This window comes from Vidua chalybeata, chromosome 3 (assembly GCF_026979565.1).
Source record: "Vidua chalybeata isolate OUT-0048 chromosome 3, bVidCha1 merged haplotype, whole genome shotgun sequence".
NCBI classification, from domain to species: Eukaryota; Metazoa; Chordata; class Aves; order Passeriformes; family Viduidae; genus Vidua; species Vidua chalybeata.
Window position 1 is genome coordinate 84,847,446 of NC_071532.1, and position 16,340 is coordinate 84,863,785.

Genomic DNA, 16,340 nt, shown 5'->3' on the forward strand with positions numbered 1-16,340 from the left:
TTTGTAGATAGCATGGAAGATTTGAAGAGAAAAATAATAATGGCTGTAGCTAGCAGTTTGTTTTGCTTTATGAATAAAATTAAGTGTGTACATTAAGGAAGGAAGAAGGATTGAGGCTTAACAAACACTTGCATGTTAGCTGTTTATGAAAAGAAGCATCTGAAGATAAATTCATAATTTCTGAGAAAAAAGGTCAAGATAATAGACCACAGCAGTAAGAAGGCTCTTGTCATTCTTGCAGATATTGCAACATAATCCTGGCCAGCACTGCAAGAAGGATTAGCTGGTATGGTTGAGTAGAACTGTAGCTTTCTGTTTAAAGGATTACAAAATGTTCTGGTCCAGATAGCCATCCTGGGTCTTCAGCTTATGTCTCATTTCAAAGAGCTGTGTTTAAAGTGCATAATCTAATTTGAATAGAAACTGGTTTTATTGTTAAAATAACATGAGACACAAAGAATATGCTGGTAAATTACACCTGGGCTTCTCTGGCATACCAAATAGGTACAAGGTTTTCTGAAAATATCCTCTCTGCATATATCAGAATGTACCAGAAGCATTTTCTGTGTCTGATTACCTTGGAAACTGATGTTAAATTTTGATGTTTTGAAGTGAGGAGAGATGGAGTCTGGGAATGAAGAGAAGCAAGGTATTTTTCTGTGGAGATAGTAATGAAGAGGTTCTTAAGAATTATGGAATTGGTGTCTAGGAACATAACCAGGAGCAGGGCAAATGAACTAGACATAGCAAGCTTCCTGATAAGAACCCTATGCACCAGCTCACTTTGACAGTCAGGTTTTCATTGTGCTCTCACACCATTGTTGATTTACTCCTTTAGAATAACACCACTGATAACCAACAGTGTGTAAGAACCAAGCAATAAATGAGCATCATTCCAGGAAAACTTAGTGGATGGATGGACTGATAAACATACGTATGACAGTCTGGTGGCTCATGGACTGTGTAAAAGGAGCACTTCTCCCCTCTGCTTTGCTTTACAGTAATTACAAGTCTAGTAATGTGTCAAACTAAATTGTTTTCACAATTACAATAATAGATGGGATAGGTTAGGTTCCTGTTTGAATTTTGGACTGTTTGCTTTGTAAACTGTTACTCTTGGCAAGAGCTTTTAATTAGAAAGTGCTGGTAACTTTTCCTTTTAACTGAATATATATATATGAAAGTGGAGCTTTTGTGAGGCAATTAACACTAACTAGACCTGGTCTACTTGCTTTATTAACTCTGAGCAGTGGTGTGTTCAAAGCATGTGACCCCAATTCATCAAAAATGTCTTCAGCTCTGGTGTCTGTTGGAAATGTTTGAAAATTTCTTCTGGATATTATGTCCATGCCAACTGAATTCCTCTGTAGGGATTTGTTCAACTTTCATAAACTTTCATGTTTAAACATCAAGGATAGCTTAGTTTTACTTCTTGAAGCAATTTGTCTTATTTATTAATCAGCAATGAGTGTTTTCAAAACCTTTCACAAAGAATTGTATCCATATCCAGGTCACCTTCTTAGCTTTCTAGCAAAGGCATAACTTTGCCTGTACTTGAGGTATAATTCCTATTTCTGTTCAGTGAGGCCAAGGGTCATTTTGCCTTTGTCTGAAAGAAAGACCACTGCTTGCTGATATTTGTACCCAGTGGACCTTTAAGACTCGATTGACTGGAATTAAAAGCCAGTACTTGCCATAAGCAACATGGATACCTTTCCCTGACTGGGGACCAGAACAGCAATGATCACTTTCTTTCTTCAGTCATCTCATAGATAATTTGGAGGAGTGGAGCTAAATTGCAGGACCCAGAGTGTCTCCACTGTCAGCAGCAGGAATCCAGAAGTATCATCCCTTGGATGGCTAAGTGTGGAAACAGAACTTTTCAAGTTCTTGATCCTTAACATAACCAGAAACTAATCATGTCAGTGTAACAGGCTGTATCCTAACCCTTTATGTAATAGCTTCCTATTTTATGAAGTGTCCAAAATGTGTCAGCTCTTGAAGCACACATACTGAGTTACTGTCCTTAGTTTTGTCATGCTTGGCCTTGATGCATCCTGCTTTCAGCTTTGGAGTGGATGGGATAACAGAACACTAAAGGTTTACTCTGGTAATACTTGTACTAAAAATGTCTGAAATTATAGGAATGTTCATGGAGAATAGTGACATATGACATGGAAAAAAGCATAGATGATGTCAAAGAAAGCCCATAGGTCTAGCTATTGTTGTATTTAAAATTCTGTTAATATAGTAAAGTGAATGAAGATAAGGAAGACAAAACTTTGAAATGGCTGTTTTGTGATTGTTTTGTCCTTTTGGTGTACCCCATGGAATTTTACAAGGTATGATACTATTCTTTTGAAAGAAATGCTTGCTGTGACTGAGCAGTGTAAGCTGGAATAGTGACAGCCAGCTAGAATACATTCTGGAGATGGGAAACTGCTAAATATTCACTAAATAATTGAAATCTCACGTGTTTTGTTCTTACCCTGTTGTTTGTCCACACATTCTATTTTGTTTGTGATCCCTGTGACTAAGTCATATTCATTTTAGATCCATTTTTTAAGGCAGCTGCCCCACTTTCACGGCCTTGCATGAAACAAAATTAACTGCATGTACAAATTGCTACTTTTTTGAATAGGCACTGAATTGTTTCTCTTGACTGTTCAAAGTGAAAGCTGAATTTGCTTAATATTGACAAACTTCCTCAGAGAAGTTAGAGCTTAGTTTTATGTGCCAGCTTGTACTGATTGCTGGTATGTTTTAAGGAACTTCTTTCAGTCTGAAGAAAAAGTGTTGACTCTTACTGATTTCTTTAGAAGATTTTCTGTTTAGGAAATCATGAGGGTGCAAGTAAGTACAAGTTGGTATGTGACCCTTTAAAGTGAATCAGGGTATAAAAAAATCACTGTAGTGCAAAGGATTTACATTGGACTCTGCTAAAATTATTCACCAGTTGTTCAAAAATGTGGAACACAGAGTTCATGTTCCCTGAAAGGGTCAGTTTTCCAAAGATTTGGGACAGTTAAGCAGGTACATTTGGGTTTTCAATAGTTCACTTAAGCATAATTTTTCTTTTTCCACTCTGGCAGTCCAAGTATGTTGCATGCTACCATGTGGCTTTTAGACCGGTAGTAAACTGTATTCATTATCATTATCAATTCTAACACTTCTGTGGTGTCTTCATCACCAAAGTTGATTTTCAAATTAATTTTATGCACTGTTAAAAGGTTTCATTCCAGAGCTCAAGTATATTTTTCACAAGTCTTCAAAAAGGACACAAGCTATTAATTGTTTTACTAATGAAATCATACTTAGAAATGTTCTTGTTTTACTGCTCACAGCTTACTGTGCTTATGCTGTTCAAAAATAATACTTTTGAATAGTCTAAGAGATTTAAGGTTTTTTAAAATTAATTCACTGGAAAATATATTTGGTTTCTGCATGATCATTGTCTATGGAAGACCACTTCTGGTAGACTAGAGTACTAATTTTCTGTATTTATAATGCAGAGTAATAAAACAGTTGATGGCCAGCCAAGGAATGTGACACTTGTGTCTAAAGACTGTGATGCAGATGCACCTGAAGGTAAGATAAATTTGTCCCTTGTGTTTCCAATGTGATAGGTGCATGCTCAGCTGTAATAAGCAGCTTAATCTGTCTTCATGGCTTTCATTTGCCTAAAATGAAGCTTTGATGTATAGTTAAGTTAAAGCTTACTTTATTCATTTGAAGTAACGACTATTTTAGTAGAAAACATGGGTAACAAAGCATTCCAGTTAACTTTAAAATCTCACATTTGCTTTAATGTGCATGTAGAAGATCTTAAAAATAAACCTCAGCTGCTGATTAGCTTAGCATTGAAAGTGCACTTCACTCTGCTTGTTTATCATACAGACAAGCAGGCAAATGTTCTATTTGGTCAAGGTACTCAGGAAAACAAAGGCCTGAGCTTCTCAGTGGAACTTGAGATTCTCAGTGGAAACTTACAGATAAGAGAATTACATAATTTTTAATGAGATGTATAAATATGGGCTCTTCCATGAGCAACAATACCAGTAGAACTAGAAATTTTATACTATTTTTCTCTAATTCTCTTAGAGTTGTGCTGGAAATTATAGGAAATGGTAAATTTTCTCAGCTGTATTACTAAATGACCCCTTTTTGACTGTTATTTGGGCAGAAGATGTATTATGATTATTCTGGAGTTCAGTAGTGACTAGCAAGCAGATAGATAATGCTGGAATGTTCCTTGACTTTCCATCTATGCAGGCCTTAGTATTGATTTTTTTCTTTTTGAGAGAGAGACTAATAACATTTTATTTAGTGCTTATTCTTCTATGAAACTTGAGTAAGGCTCTGAATGACTTTTAGCCTGATTTCATTAAAAAACCAAGCTAATTGAAATCATGCTGGTTTTATTTTTTGCAGTCTTCCTTTTCCCTCTGCATATATACAGTTTTTTTCACAGTTTGAATTGGCAGAAGCCATTGCAATACTGATGGTACTCTTTAAGGTCACAATCATATTGATTGCTAACACGTGATCTCAGCATAAGATTTATAACCTTCAGAATGGTCCAGATTTTTTTGAACCCAAGACTTCAATTGTTCTTACTTTGGCCAACTTTCAGTTCCTCTGTATGAACAGCAATTGTATTGTGTGTGCATTTCTATCCTTATGAAAATGTTTTACAGTGTTAGTTAATTCATAGAAAAGATCAACAGTTGTCCCATGTTCTCCTTTTATTATCAGTGTTCTGTAACACCTGATTTTTTGACTGCTTCTTGAAGTTCTTAATAGCCACTCAGTTTTTCTCTCCTTTTGTTCTTGGAAAATATTAAACTTAATTTATTTTTGTACTAGTAGAGGTAACTGGACCATTAGTTCTTTGTTCCTAGTCTGTCAAGGCAGGTCTCTTCTGCAGGGCAGTTCCCTTGTATTTATTCTTATCTTCAAATTTAGTATATGTGTTAGTCTTGTTCCTGGTGGTTCATAGCATTTCCCAAGGGTGATTTTTTCCTGCCTGTTTTCCCCCGTACTTCAAATCATTAATCCATTTTTTGATGGCTGTTTTTAGACTTAATGCAGTTTCAAGTATTTAGATATTTTTGGCAAATATAATTGTTCAATTAATGTTTAAGCTGTCTTGTTTCTGTGATTAAAAATAGAAACTGTGGCAAAATTTAGAAGAGCAAATGTGTTGCCTTAAAAATGAGATCACTTTTGTCCAAATTGTACAGATCTTTGTTTATTGTAAACAGTTTCTTGACTTGGCCAGTACCTGCTAAAAGCAGAATATACTTATTGGCATTGGTAAGCTGGTTAGCTTGACCTTTGTGAGAGAAATTAAAATAGTCTGATTTCCTCAGACTTTGCTTAATAATAGAAACTGGGATTGGATTTAAATAAACTTACTCAATTCTACCCATACTTGAATTTTTTTGAATACTTTTACTACTTTACATTATTTTCTTTATTAGTTTACTTTGATCAATGGAAATAATATGCTGATGCTTAAAACTAGTCTTCTGATGTACTGTAAACAATTTGTTCTGTGTAAATGATGGCTGTGGTTTGTCATCATCATGTTGTTGCAGTGGCTATCTCTGAGTCATGGTCTCCTTTCTTAATAGAAAAGAGGTGGAGAAGAGGTCGATATGCTGTCCTGTGCTGAGCTAGTATAAGTACAAGATGGATGGATATTTCTTAAATGTGAATATCAATATGATCAAAAGGCTTAAGTGGAGTTGTGTTAACTGTAGATAATAGATTCAGGCCATTCATGTGTTTTTATAACTGAAAGAAATGTTTATTTTGTAACAATCAACTTTTAAAAAAAGTTGCATCAGAAAGCACTTCAATGTTTGTTTAATCCAGTCAGTTTTAGAAACTGGAGATGTAATCCTTACCTTGGAATACCTGCAGATTTTAATAGCTGGTAACAAAACTAATGAAAAGTAGATGCTACTCTTTTCTGTGATCAGACAGAGCATCTTGACAAGTCAGATTTATTTCAAAGGTAGGAACTAAACTTCTAAATACAATTTCTCTTGTTTTTAAGGGTATTAAACGTGGGCAAAAATAGATGCAAATAACTTTAAGAAATGTTGGTCAAGTACTTGCAGTTTGAATTGCCTTCTTTGGTACTAGGGTTTTATGTAAACCAGTGAACTGTAACTAAATGCAAACATTGATTTGTCTCCTCAATTAATTTTATTAAACTGATTTCATTCTAACAGGTGTTTTTTCTTAAACATAAAACAAGCAATGACCTTTTAATGGTTGTGCTGATAGATAAGTTTATAGCAATCTGCTGTTTTATTGAATGCTCAGATGTTGGAGATATGATCTCTACTTACTGTTACTAAGTAAATTATTTTTTTCTTTCTGAAATAGTAGAAGAGACCTGATCAAGCTGTAACAGCTAATACCTCAGGCTGTATTGGGCAGTATTTCCTGTAGATTTGTTTCAAACTAATGTTGTTTGGTCCAAAGGACAATTTCACTTCCTGGAGAAACACAAGGCAGTTAAAATGCAATCTTACAGAAAACATTCTTGAGTATTTATAGTTACATATATGTTGTAGCATTGTTATCTGCTTTCATTCAGCAAAGCTTGTCTCTATTTACTCCTGATATGCAGGAGGTAAATCTGTTTTATACTCAGATAAGGTGTAACTACATGAAACAGAATAGAAGACAAAAAATAACAGAGCAGGGTACAGCTTTTAAGTCAAAGTACCTTTTTTTTAGTTAAACGTTTTGCACAAAAGGTTTGTGTTCTGGTTAACTTAAAAGGCTTTTTAAGTAGTCTTTTGGGGGTAGTAAGTTATTTTTGTAATAAGTTATATTTGTTATAGGCAAAACCGGTTTTACTTTTCAGTGTTCAGTACAGTTGGGCAAAAATATCATTTGATGACTGTTTTCAAGGCTAATGACAGCTGAAATGTTGGGTCCACAATTCAGTTGAGTATAAGGTAGAGCAAAGAAGTTCAATTATTTGTTTAAGACTCTTGCAGCAGGACTAAGGTGTCGAGCACTTGGTGTAGGTTTATCTTAACAGGTTAATGGGATTTAATGCAAATGAGCAATGACTCAGCTGCAAGCCCGAACTATGAGATCTGATAAACACTATCTGCCTCTTTCTAGATTAAAAGTTCTAGTTTTTAGGCATCACTCACTTTAAATGCATAACTAGCTCTGAATCCCCCTTGGATTCTCTTCCTTCATTGAGGAAATGAGCCTTGCCCAAGGCCTGTTACATGCTGGGTAAAGTCTACCTGCTAGGCCTTTTTCATAGACCTGTGCTGACTTGGAACTACATGTGAAGTGAGAAAAAAAATTCTCATTTCTAAGGCTTTGAAATTACTTCATCTGTGCTACATTTTAAGACACATTTATTAGCTAGAAGTCAAAATATTCAGGACCTCAGGCTTTCTTTTTGCCTGAATAAAGACTAGATATAGACATTACTCAAGCTGTAAAGGAGGCCCAAGTACAAATGCCAAAACAGGAGCATATTCTGTTTCTCTTGTAGAGAAATGCAGGAGACATGCAAGGGGAAACCACAAGCAAGTTGCTCAGAACCCTCAGTATTAGTAATTTTGCATGGAGAGTTGTATGACTGTAGGTTATCGCTTCCAAACTATTGTTTTAAATTAATTAATTTGAAAAGATACAAAATGCTTAACATAAAGTAAGGATTTTAGTGGGTACTTTCCATTTTCCTGTTGCTTTGTGAATGACCTCACTAGTACTTTACCCTGAATCTATACTTATACCTAACACTTTTGAAGTCCTCTATAACCATAAGAACTCCATATAGATAAGCACAGTGGTGCATGTCTGAGCACAGAAAGCCCTGTTTGGCACCTGTAAACAATACAAACAGCTAAGACTGCTGTAAATATCTTTTTGCAGTACATTGTTCACTGACATGCAGCTCTAGATATGTCAATTCCCACAATTATTTTTCCTAAAGGAGGAGGTTTTGATAAGAATGAAAATAGTAGGTTATGCTGTCAGCTGCTTCCTGTATAGAGTTTTACATCCATGTTCATCCCTAGAGTGTTGCCTTGGATGTTTATCACTGGCTATATCTTTAAAGTAATTGTTTGCCTCTAGTTACTTTAAAATAAGGTTTTCAAGGGTGACTCACAAAATGCCTCTTGAAGAACTTCAAGTTTAAAGTGGCAATTCAAAGGCTGAAGTAACAATTACGGTTTGTCTTTAAACCCATGTGGCCAGTCCTATTAATTAACCTGAATTGTACAGAATGTTTCAAAGTATCTCTACTTTCAACAAAAGCACTGAGAATACTTCTTCCATCAGCAGGCTGATCCAATGGTTTATTGCTTCCCTGTAGAAACTGGGCATTATCTCTTTGGATTTAAAGTGGCTTCAGATTTAGCTTTTGGCTAATGCTGTACCTTTTCACTTTATACATGGACTTGTAGCATTAGTATTTTCCTCACTTGAGGGTACTTAATAAACATTAAAATCAAGTCATCCTTTAAACTTAGAAAAAAATGAGATTAACAGGTTTAGCTCTTCAAATCTCCTTAAATGTTTTTCACCTAGTCTGTTAATACATGCAAATCTTGGCACCCTCACAGATTCTCTGTAACCAAAGTGAAATAGAAACCTTGGAGCTGGGTGAAATTTTGCATTATAGTGCCATAACTGTGCTAGGATGAACTCCAAATCTAAAACGGCTGAAAAAGGACTGACATGCTCTCTGAACATATAGAGGGAAGTAGTGAAAACTTCTGCTATGTTTAGCTAAAGTTTGTTTGTTCTTGATCCAGAACCTTCTTTCTACAACTAAATCCTTCATTCATACATAAATGCAAATCCTGTTACTACATGTCACTTCATTTAAATTTGACTGTTGGGGAAAAAATGTGACACCTAGATCACTCAGCAGGATGTTATTTTTATTATTTAGCATTAAGAAACTTTGATTAGTGACTTTTCTTCTTTCAGCACAGAATCTTGGAAGATCTTACGGGAAGCCTCCTTATGCTATAAAACCCTGATAACACTGATGGGACTTGAAAATTCTGAAGCCATTTAATATAAACTTTCAAAATGTGTAATTATCATCAAGAAATTTTGTGACTGCTGCAGTTGTTCATGTACTGTAAAATAACTGGAAATAGCTAATGGTTATCCAGACTTGTAATTTTTGTTACAAAATCAGATCTATTTGTTATAAAACCAGACTGATTCACATTGATTACATAATTTTTCTGTCTGTCTAGTTTTATATGAAGTTGTGTTTGATTTGCAGATAGACCATGAGAAGTATCATACACAATGTACCTGTAGCTTGAAGTGCTGAAAAAACACAGAGTTTGCTTTCTAAATAATTTGTCACAAATAGCTTTTCCAGGCTCCTCATTAGTTCCTGGTTTCCAGGTTTCTGGCTCCACTTTAGCCTGTTAAATGTTTTCCTTTGTTAGGATTTGATTCCAAACCTACTGAGCAGCTTCTGTTGAATAAGGTAGCTTTTTGGACTAGACTTTATCTGGCTAGACTTTTGGTGTCTACAGGTCTAATTTAGGTGCCATCTCATTACCACTTCCAGCTAAAGCAAAAAAAACCTGCACCAAAGCCAGACAACTGTGATGAAACAGCAGGCAGCTTTTTTTTTTTTTTTTTGCTTGTATGTTAGACCTAGATTTTATAGAATTTTAGATAGCTGCAAACTGTTGTTTAACATCTGAGTGACTTGATACTCATGCTTCTGTTGTGCTCTGTAGTACTTCAATGTGCTGTCAGCTTGAAGTGTTGGAAGCTTAGTGATTCACATCTCTAAGTGGGGAGGTAATGTAGCTATATACAACCAGTTGGGAAATATTTTCAGATCTCTGCTATATGTGAGTAGTATTTGTTCCAGTATGCTCTTCAGTCTGATAAGGGATCAAAGGTGTAATTTTATTGCCAAGTTAACCTTGAAGCAAGTGGTGCTGAAGCTGTTTAATGCTTGCATTGTTGTGAAAGCTGAATGAGTGATGAATTGAAATTTAAGCAGTTTCTACAAGAAGTTAGGTGAGAGAAAGATAACTGGTATGCAATGCCACAACCCAAAAGTTGTAAAAGCTTTGTTTAGGTGATTAATTTTAGCTTGTGAAATCAGAAGCAGTGGAGGGGCTGGATTGTCAAGTGCAAAAACAGGCTCAACAGCTGAATGAAGCTACTGTTAATTCTGTGTGTATATGTGTGTATATATATATATATCACAGCAGAGAAGAATATGGAGTAAGTGGGGATATGTTCAAATAGTATATTAAAAAACACTTGTAGAAACTAATGACTAAGGGGCAGTTAAGAATGTAGTCACTTTTTGCTGTTTAGCCAACAAGAAAAGAAAAAAAATCCTGTATTTGTGGCTGGGACAGCTGTTGCTGATATTCCACAAATCTGTTTCCAGAGAAATGTGTAAGTGATATGTGAAATACAATCTTTAACATAAACTTCTGTGGACTTTGGAAGCACTGGAGTGATCTGAACACTATGAAATATTGATCAAGATGTTAGGTTGTGAAATGATAGGTACAGAATGGGAACATTATTAATATGCTTGTTAATATCCTCCTGTAGAAACTCCTGAAGCTTGCTTTGTCTCAACAATTTGGTCTGTGACCAAAGCCATACCGAGAACCTTGAAACAGCAGCTACTTTTTGCAATGCAGGTTTTGATGCATTGGCAGCAAGGCTATATGAAATAAGTATTCTTGGATACCTAAAGCTATGCCTTCAATACTTCTAGGGTCTGAAATTTTGCAGTGCTTAGGTGTTCAAGCACAGTAAGGATGCAGCTTTTCCTTTAGAAGTAGTTTTGAGTGTATTTGAAGTAAAACTTAGTTTCTGCTTGAAACTGGGGACATTGACTTCATCTGTCTTTGGATAACATTCTCACTTTGGGGTTTTCCACCCAAAAATATCATTGTTATTTAGATTTGTGTGGTCTCAATATCTATCTTCATGTAATGATTTTGAGCACACACAGAACCTAAGAGGTAGTCTGGTCCAGCCCCCCAGCAAGGGGCAAGTAGAGCAGGTTGCTCACATCCATCCAGCTTTGAATTTCTGAGGGACAGCCTGCTTCAATGATTACCTATGCTGATTGCCTCTCTGACTATTTAATAGGTGTATTTCTTGCTGCAGCTCTGTCATCTGTTGTCCTGTTGTTATGCAGGTCTAGGAGGAATCTCAATACTTTGTAAGCAAGCCCTCACTAGATAGCTGAGGCAGCAGTAAGACACACCTGCTAACATCTTTACTTCAAGCTGAAAGAACACATCTTAATTGTCTGTGTGCCCTAATCTGTTGCAGTGGTCCTCCACTAGACTTGTGTCAATAACTCAGTGCTGCTTTTGTACTGGGCAGCCGAAAATGGCACCATTGCAGATGCAGTTTGTCACAGTGGAAGAACTGATCAGTTTCGTGCACTTTTGCTGCATTCCAGATAGTGAAGCCTGAGAATCAGTTACATTTCTGAGTTATAGATACATGTTCTGTTGGTCTACTGGGAGATGAGGTCACTTTCTGCACAGTTGCATTTTATCTGGCCAGTCCTAAGCCTGCACTATTGCATGGTGTCACTTCGTTCCATATGCAGGGTTTCTGTCTCTGTTCAACTTTGAGGACTGTTTCAAGGGGCTTGAAAACAACCCTTTCCTAAATCTGACCATTTAGTGTATTGGACCTCTGCTCTTTATTTCTCCCCAGTTTGATCTATGGATTTACAGAGGGTATAATCTGTTTCATTGTCTAGTTGATTAATGAAGAGGTAAAACAAGTGTACAGTATTGACTTTCAAATAATGCCAATGCTTATAAATTACATTGTTCACAACAATTTGTAACTCTTCCCTAAGAAACTCTTTCCTTCTATGTGCTTTTGTGAAAGCTTACTGTGTTTTTAGCTGCATAAAAAACAATCTTCATCAGTAAGTTCTCATAATTTGAGTTTTCAGTGCACAAAATCATGTTTTAGGCTTTAATATTTGGCTTTGAACAGAATTATCATTGTAATTCATCATAAACTAGCCAATTCACTTCCCAGAAGAAGCCTTAATTTGAAAATAGTACATTAAGTGTAATTAATTCTTACCATAATGAAAAACTTCATCATTGGACTCAAAAAATAGTTGACTCTTCTGGTAGTAATGACTATTAGTACTTGTCATTCTTTATTTTAAAAATTGTTTTGTCTTTAATCCTGGCTGTTTAGCTTTGTTCCTTGGTACACAGAATACGTTGTGTTTTTTAAATGGTGGCAGGTATCTGTTGGAGGCTTGGTAGCTTTCCATGTGTACTTTTGTTCCACATGATCAAGATACATCTAATATTCACATTGATCATTCTGGATAGCAAGTAGCTATCTTAATTCAGGCTATTTATTATAACTTACTCTAAATTGAGTCATATGGAAGAATCAGTTGATGAAATATGTCATGTCAGCCTATTAACTAACATTTGTTCAGAAACAATAGCTAAAATTTAGTTATCTGCTCTTGTAACATTGCATAGAAATACTCTCGCAAGGTCAAACTATTCCAAAATATTTATCATCATCTATTTAATCCAATTATTATAAAGTGCCATCTGAAAGTCTTTTAGTTGTTTTTTAATTCAAGTAACCAGCTGGAGAGCTGCAGATGGTATTGGCAATATTATCTGATATATTATCTGCAGTTCTGAAGTATCTTCACCAGCATTTCTTACTTAGATGGCTGCTAAAAGTGAGCTATGTAACTATATAAGTAGTGTATCACTCATAGCTTTAGAAGGCAGGAAATCTTTATTTCAACTGCACCTGGGGAATATTTCCAAACCTGGGGTCCAAACTGAGGGACAAACAGGCAGTTTCTAGGTTGCTTACTTTCTCTGGTGTCCAACATGTTTGCACACCAGTTCCTGCTCTGAAATGGGCTTTAGGTGGGGTTTGAAGCATAGTATAAAAAACCAAAAAGACCAACCAGGAAATGATATTTTACCTTAGCATGAACTCGGTGCATGTCCTTCCTTGCATTTGAGAGATCAATGAACTGGCTCTCATGTCCTGCTGGCCATCCTCTAGCACGACTCCCTGAATGCCACAGGTTCAGTGCTCCCTATCTGCATGCTGAAAATTCCTTGGAAATTTGATTCTTAATTTTAAAATCTACTAGTTAGAAATGAAAAAAAATACAGCCACATCAGAAAATCCTACTTCAATATTCTTATTGTTAGTGGAGTAAGGTTTAACCAGTACAGTCAGGTCTTGTGTACAAATAAGGCTTCTGTTATCTGGGTTGCAGAAGGCCCAATACAGTTTTTTGTAGTCCTGAAATGTGTGTTTTAATCCAGAACCTGCTTTGTATGGCTGTGGTTTATATAAAATGGGAAGTGAGTTCCCTTTTGGACAGATTCTAGTTAATAATTGACACATCTGCTTGAGAAATTGTTCCCAGTAGTAATAGGGTTACCTATGTAACTTGTAGCTTTGTGTTACCTGTCACAGTCACTCTCCCATAACAAGTGCCCCTTTTGTGTACCTTCTTGGTAGTAAATGCTTCTCCTTCTTGGTAGGAGAGTAAATTAGATGTAATAGAGTGTAATTGTTCTGCAGAGATAAATATTGCTAAAATATTGTCCTACTATATTGTATTTAGCTGATTTTTTTTTTTTTTTTTTTTTTTTGTTCTGCATTAATCAGTACTATTTCCTTTCAATTTAGATCAGTGTATTGTCACTCGGACGTACCTCTTTCTTCATAAATTTTGGTTCTTCAGTGCAGCCTATTACTTTGGGAACTGGGCATTCATTGCAGTAAGTATTTGGATTTTGGAGACCTCTGAATCGGGTTGGGTAATTTACAGTAGTTGTCATTGCATCATTTGCATCACCACACTACAATTTGTTTTACTTATATAGCCCTTATATGCCCCTGAACTGAATAACAGTAACACTTTCTACTTTAAATTTGCAGGTCTTTTTAATTGGATTAATTGTTTCATGCTGCAAAGGCAAGAAATCAGTCATTGAAGGTGAAGTAGATGATGATGATTCAGATATGAGTGATGATGAACTGTCTGTTTATTACCATTGATAACCTTTTGCCTTCAAGATGAAAAAATGTAAAATTATGTTGAGAGTCATGCCCACATGGAACTCGTATCCAGATGAGCATCTTTGCACCTGTAAAAATAAAATAAATGAGTGTACTTACTTAAAGGGATAAAAAACCTGAATATCACTTTGAGTATCACTGTTAAATGAGATCAAATGTTGAAGCTGACTTTAATATATAGAAAATACTGTTTTATGACTAAACATATGTGTAACCTTCTGATGTATAATTTGATGAACTGTTGTAACTATTTCATAATTCACAATGCTTTTCTGTTAACTTAGGTTTTCTTAAATACTTTTGTGCTTAACTCATAGAACTTTTTTATTCATAAATAAAACTAAAATCCTGCAAAACAGTGCAAATAGTGCAGGAGAGATGAAGTTTACACTCTCAGAAGGACTTGACTTGACTTTCGCATTAGTTTTGCTGGGATTTCTGTATAAAACTAGAGTTAACAAGAGACTGTCCATTAACGTATGCCAAAAATATTATTTAAATGGTGAGTTTCCAGTCTGTAAAAAATAAGTAATTTTCATACTGTGATCTCCACTAAGTTACCATGGAAATCCTCAGGTAACTGTGAGGTAGCTTTTGCTCTCTCAAAGGAAATCATAGTGTAAATTACAATATTCAGCACTGCTGCAGTGTTTTAGTATGATTCAGTTCTGAAACTTCCAGGTGCCTGATCTAGTCATAACCAATGGAATAACTAAGATGTGGTTAATTTTTAACTTATTTTTCTCTTTAATTGTCTAGTTTGAAGTTCTTTCAATATTTAAATATTGTCAATTTGTTTACAAACCAATATGTTTATATAAACACAGTTCAGAAATATTTTTGTCATTTGTGTTGTCTTTGTAAATTAATCCTATTTTAGCTATATAGTTACTGAGCTATATTTCTAAGGATGAAAAAAATCTTCATATATCCTTTGACAGACTCTGAAAGAGAAAATGTTTACAAGGACAGGTTTTTAAGCTTCTAATGCTACCTGAGGGACATTATAGTCTATGCAAGCACATGGAAAAGTTATTAGGTAGTCTTTTTATAAGACTAATTATTAAATAGCTTTTAGAATGTAGGGTAGTTATTAATATTATATCTTGCTTTCATGTTTCAAACACTAAAGTTATTTCAAGAACAATCTGCCTATTTCTGCAGTATTTCAGAACAGCAGGCTCTCAGGAACTTCTGAATTCTAATCTAGTTTCAGTATTGGAGGAGGTCTTAGGTGAGTTGTGTAGTAACACAGGGAACTGGTGTTTGGACTATAGGAACAAAAAAACCTGATGTCTTTTAACAAGCCTTCTGTGCCAACTGCTCCAGTAATATAAATGTTGATGTGGCAATGTGGAAGAATCACACACAGAATAAGCTGAGTTGGAAGGGGGGACGCATATGGATCATCGAGTCTATCTCCTGGTGTTGTAGGTGGCTCATAAGCTGGAAATACGCAGTCAGGTCTGCTCAACTGATATCAATCAATCTGTTTGCTACTAATGTGACATTTGAAAGGAGAGAAAGGTGTTCAAACACTGAGAGTAGGTACTGAAATTTGACTAGGCAGTCTGAGCTGTCTGACTAGAATTAGCTGAATATTATTTAAACGTGACAACTGGGGAAACTTGCAAGGAATTAGTTATAAGAAGTTCAAGTAATTCAAACAGAAGGTAGAATGTGATGTTGACTGTCTGGAAGCTGCATCCAGAGCATAGCAAGAACTTGGAGTATACTTACTTGTAGATGCCCTGGTGGAAAACTTATATGAGCTAATTTAAATAAAGTTAACGGCTCAGATGTCCTCCTTTCTTTGTGGGTTTTATTCTTTTGTCATCTTCAGTTTCAACCAAAAATTGTCACTTCCTTCTTACAGGTTTGTTTGTAACTCAGCTTTGCAAAGTTATATCCATTTTGTCCTAACTTTGCCCTGGGGAGATCCCTGCTCATCTGGGAAAGATTGTTGGGAAGGTGCCATGCAGCTGCTTCATGCTGTGTGCAGGCCTAGAGGATCACTGGCCAAGATGCCTGGCCATTGCCTAGTATATTTTGTTATAGGTCTCTCCTGTTTCTAGCATTTCCTTAATTTCCAGGAATTTCTCCCCAGTCCAGTTCTGTTTCCTGTCTAAATAATCTATATGCAGTAATACAACAATCTGCCTTTGAAATGGTGACTTCGTCTTTTTAACTGGAGGACTCAGTAAGTACCAGTTTTT

General features: G+C 35.6%; 1 protein-coding gene across 2 annotated transcripts in view; it reads left to right on the forward strand.

Annotated features, from left to right (window-relative positions):
- The window catches only part of LMBRD1 (LMBR1 domain containing 1), a 65,277-nt gene extending 49,353 nt beyond the window's left edge, over nt 1-15,924 (forward strand). For both annotated transcript variants that reach the window (XM_053939216.1, XM_053939217.1), the window contains exons 14-16: nt 3,513-3,588; nt 13,732-13,823; nt 13,984-15,924. In XM_053939216.1, the coding sequence (XP_053795191.1) occupies nt 3,513-3,588; nt 13,732-13,823; nt 13,984-14,103 (288 nt within the window). In that variant the 3' untranslated portion in view covers nt 14,104-15,924. The remainder of the gene's footprint in view (nt 1-3,512; nt 3,589-13,731; nt 13,824-13,983) is intronic.
- The last annotated feature ends 416 nt before the right edge of the window (nt 15,925-16,340 follow it).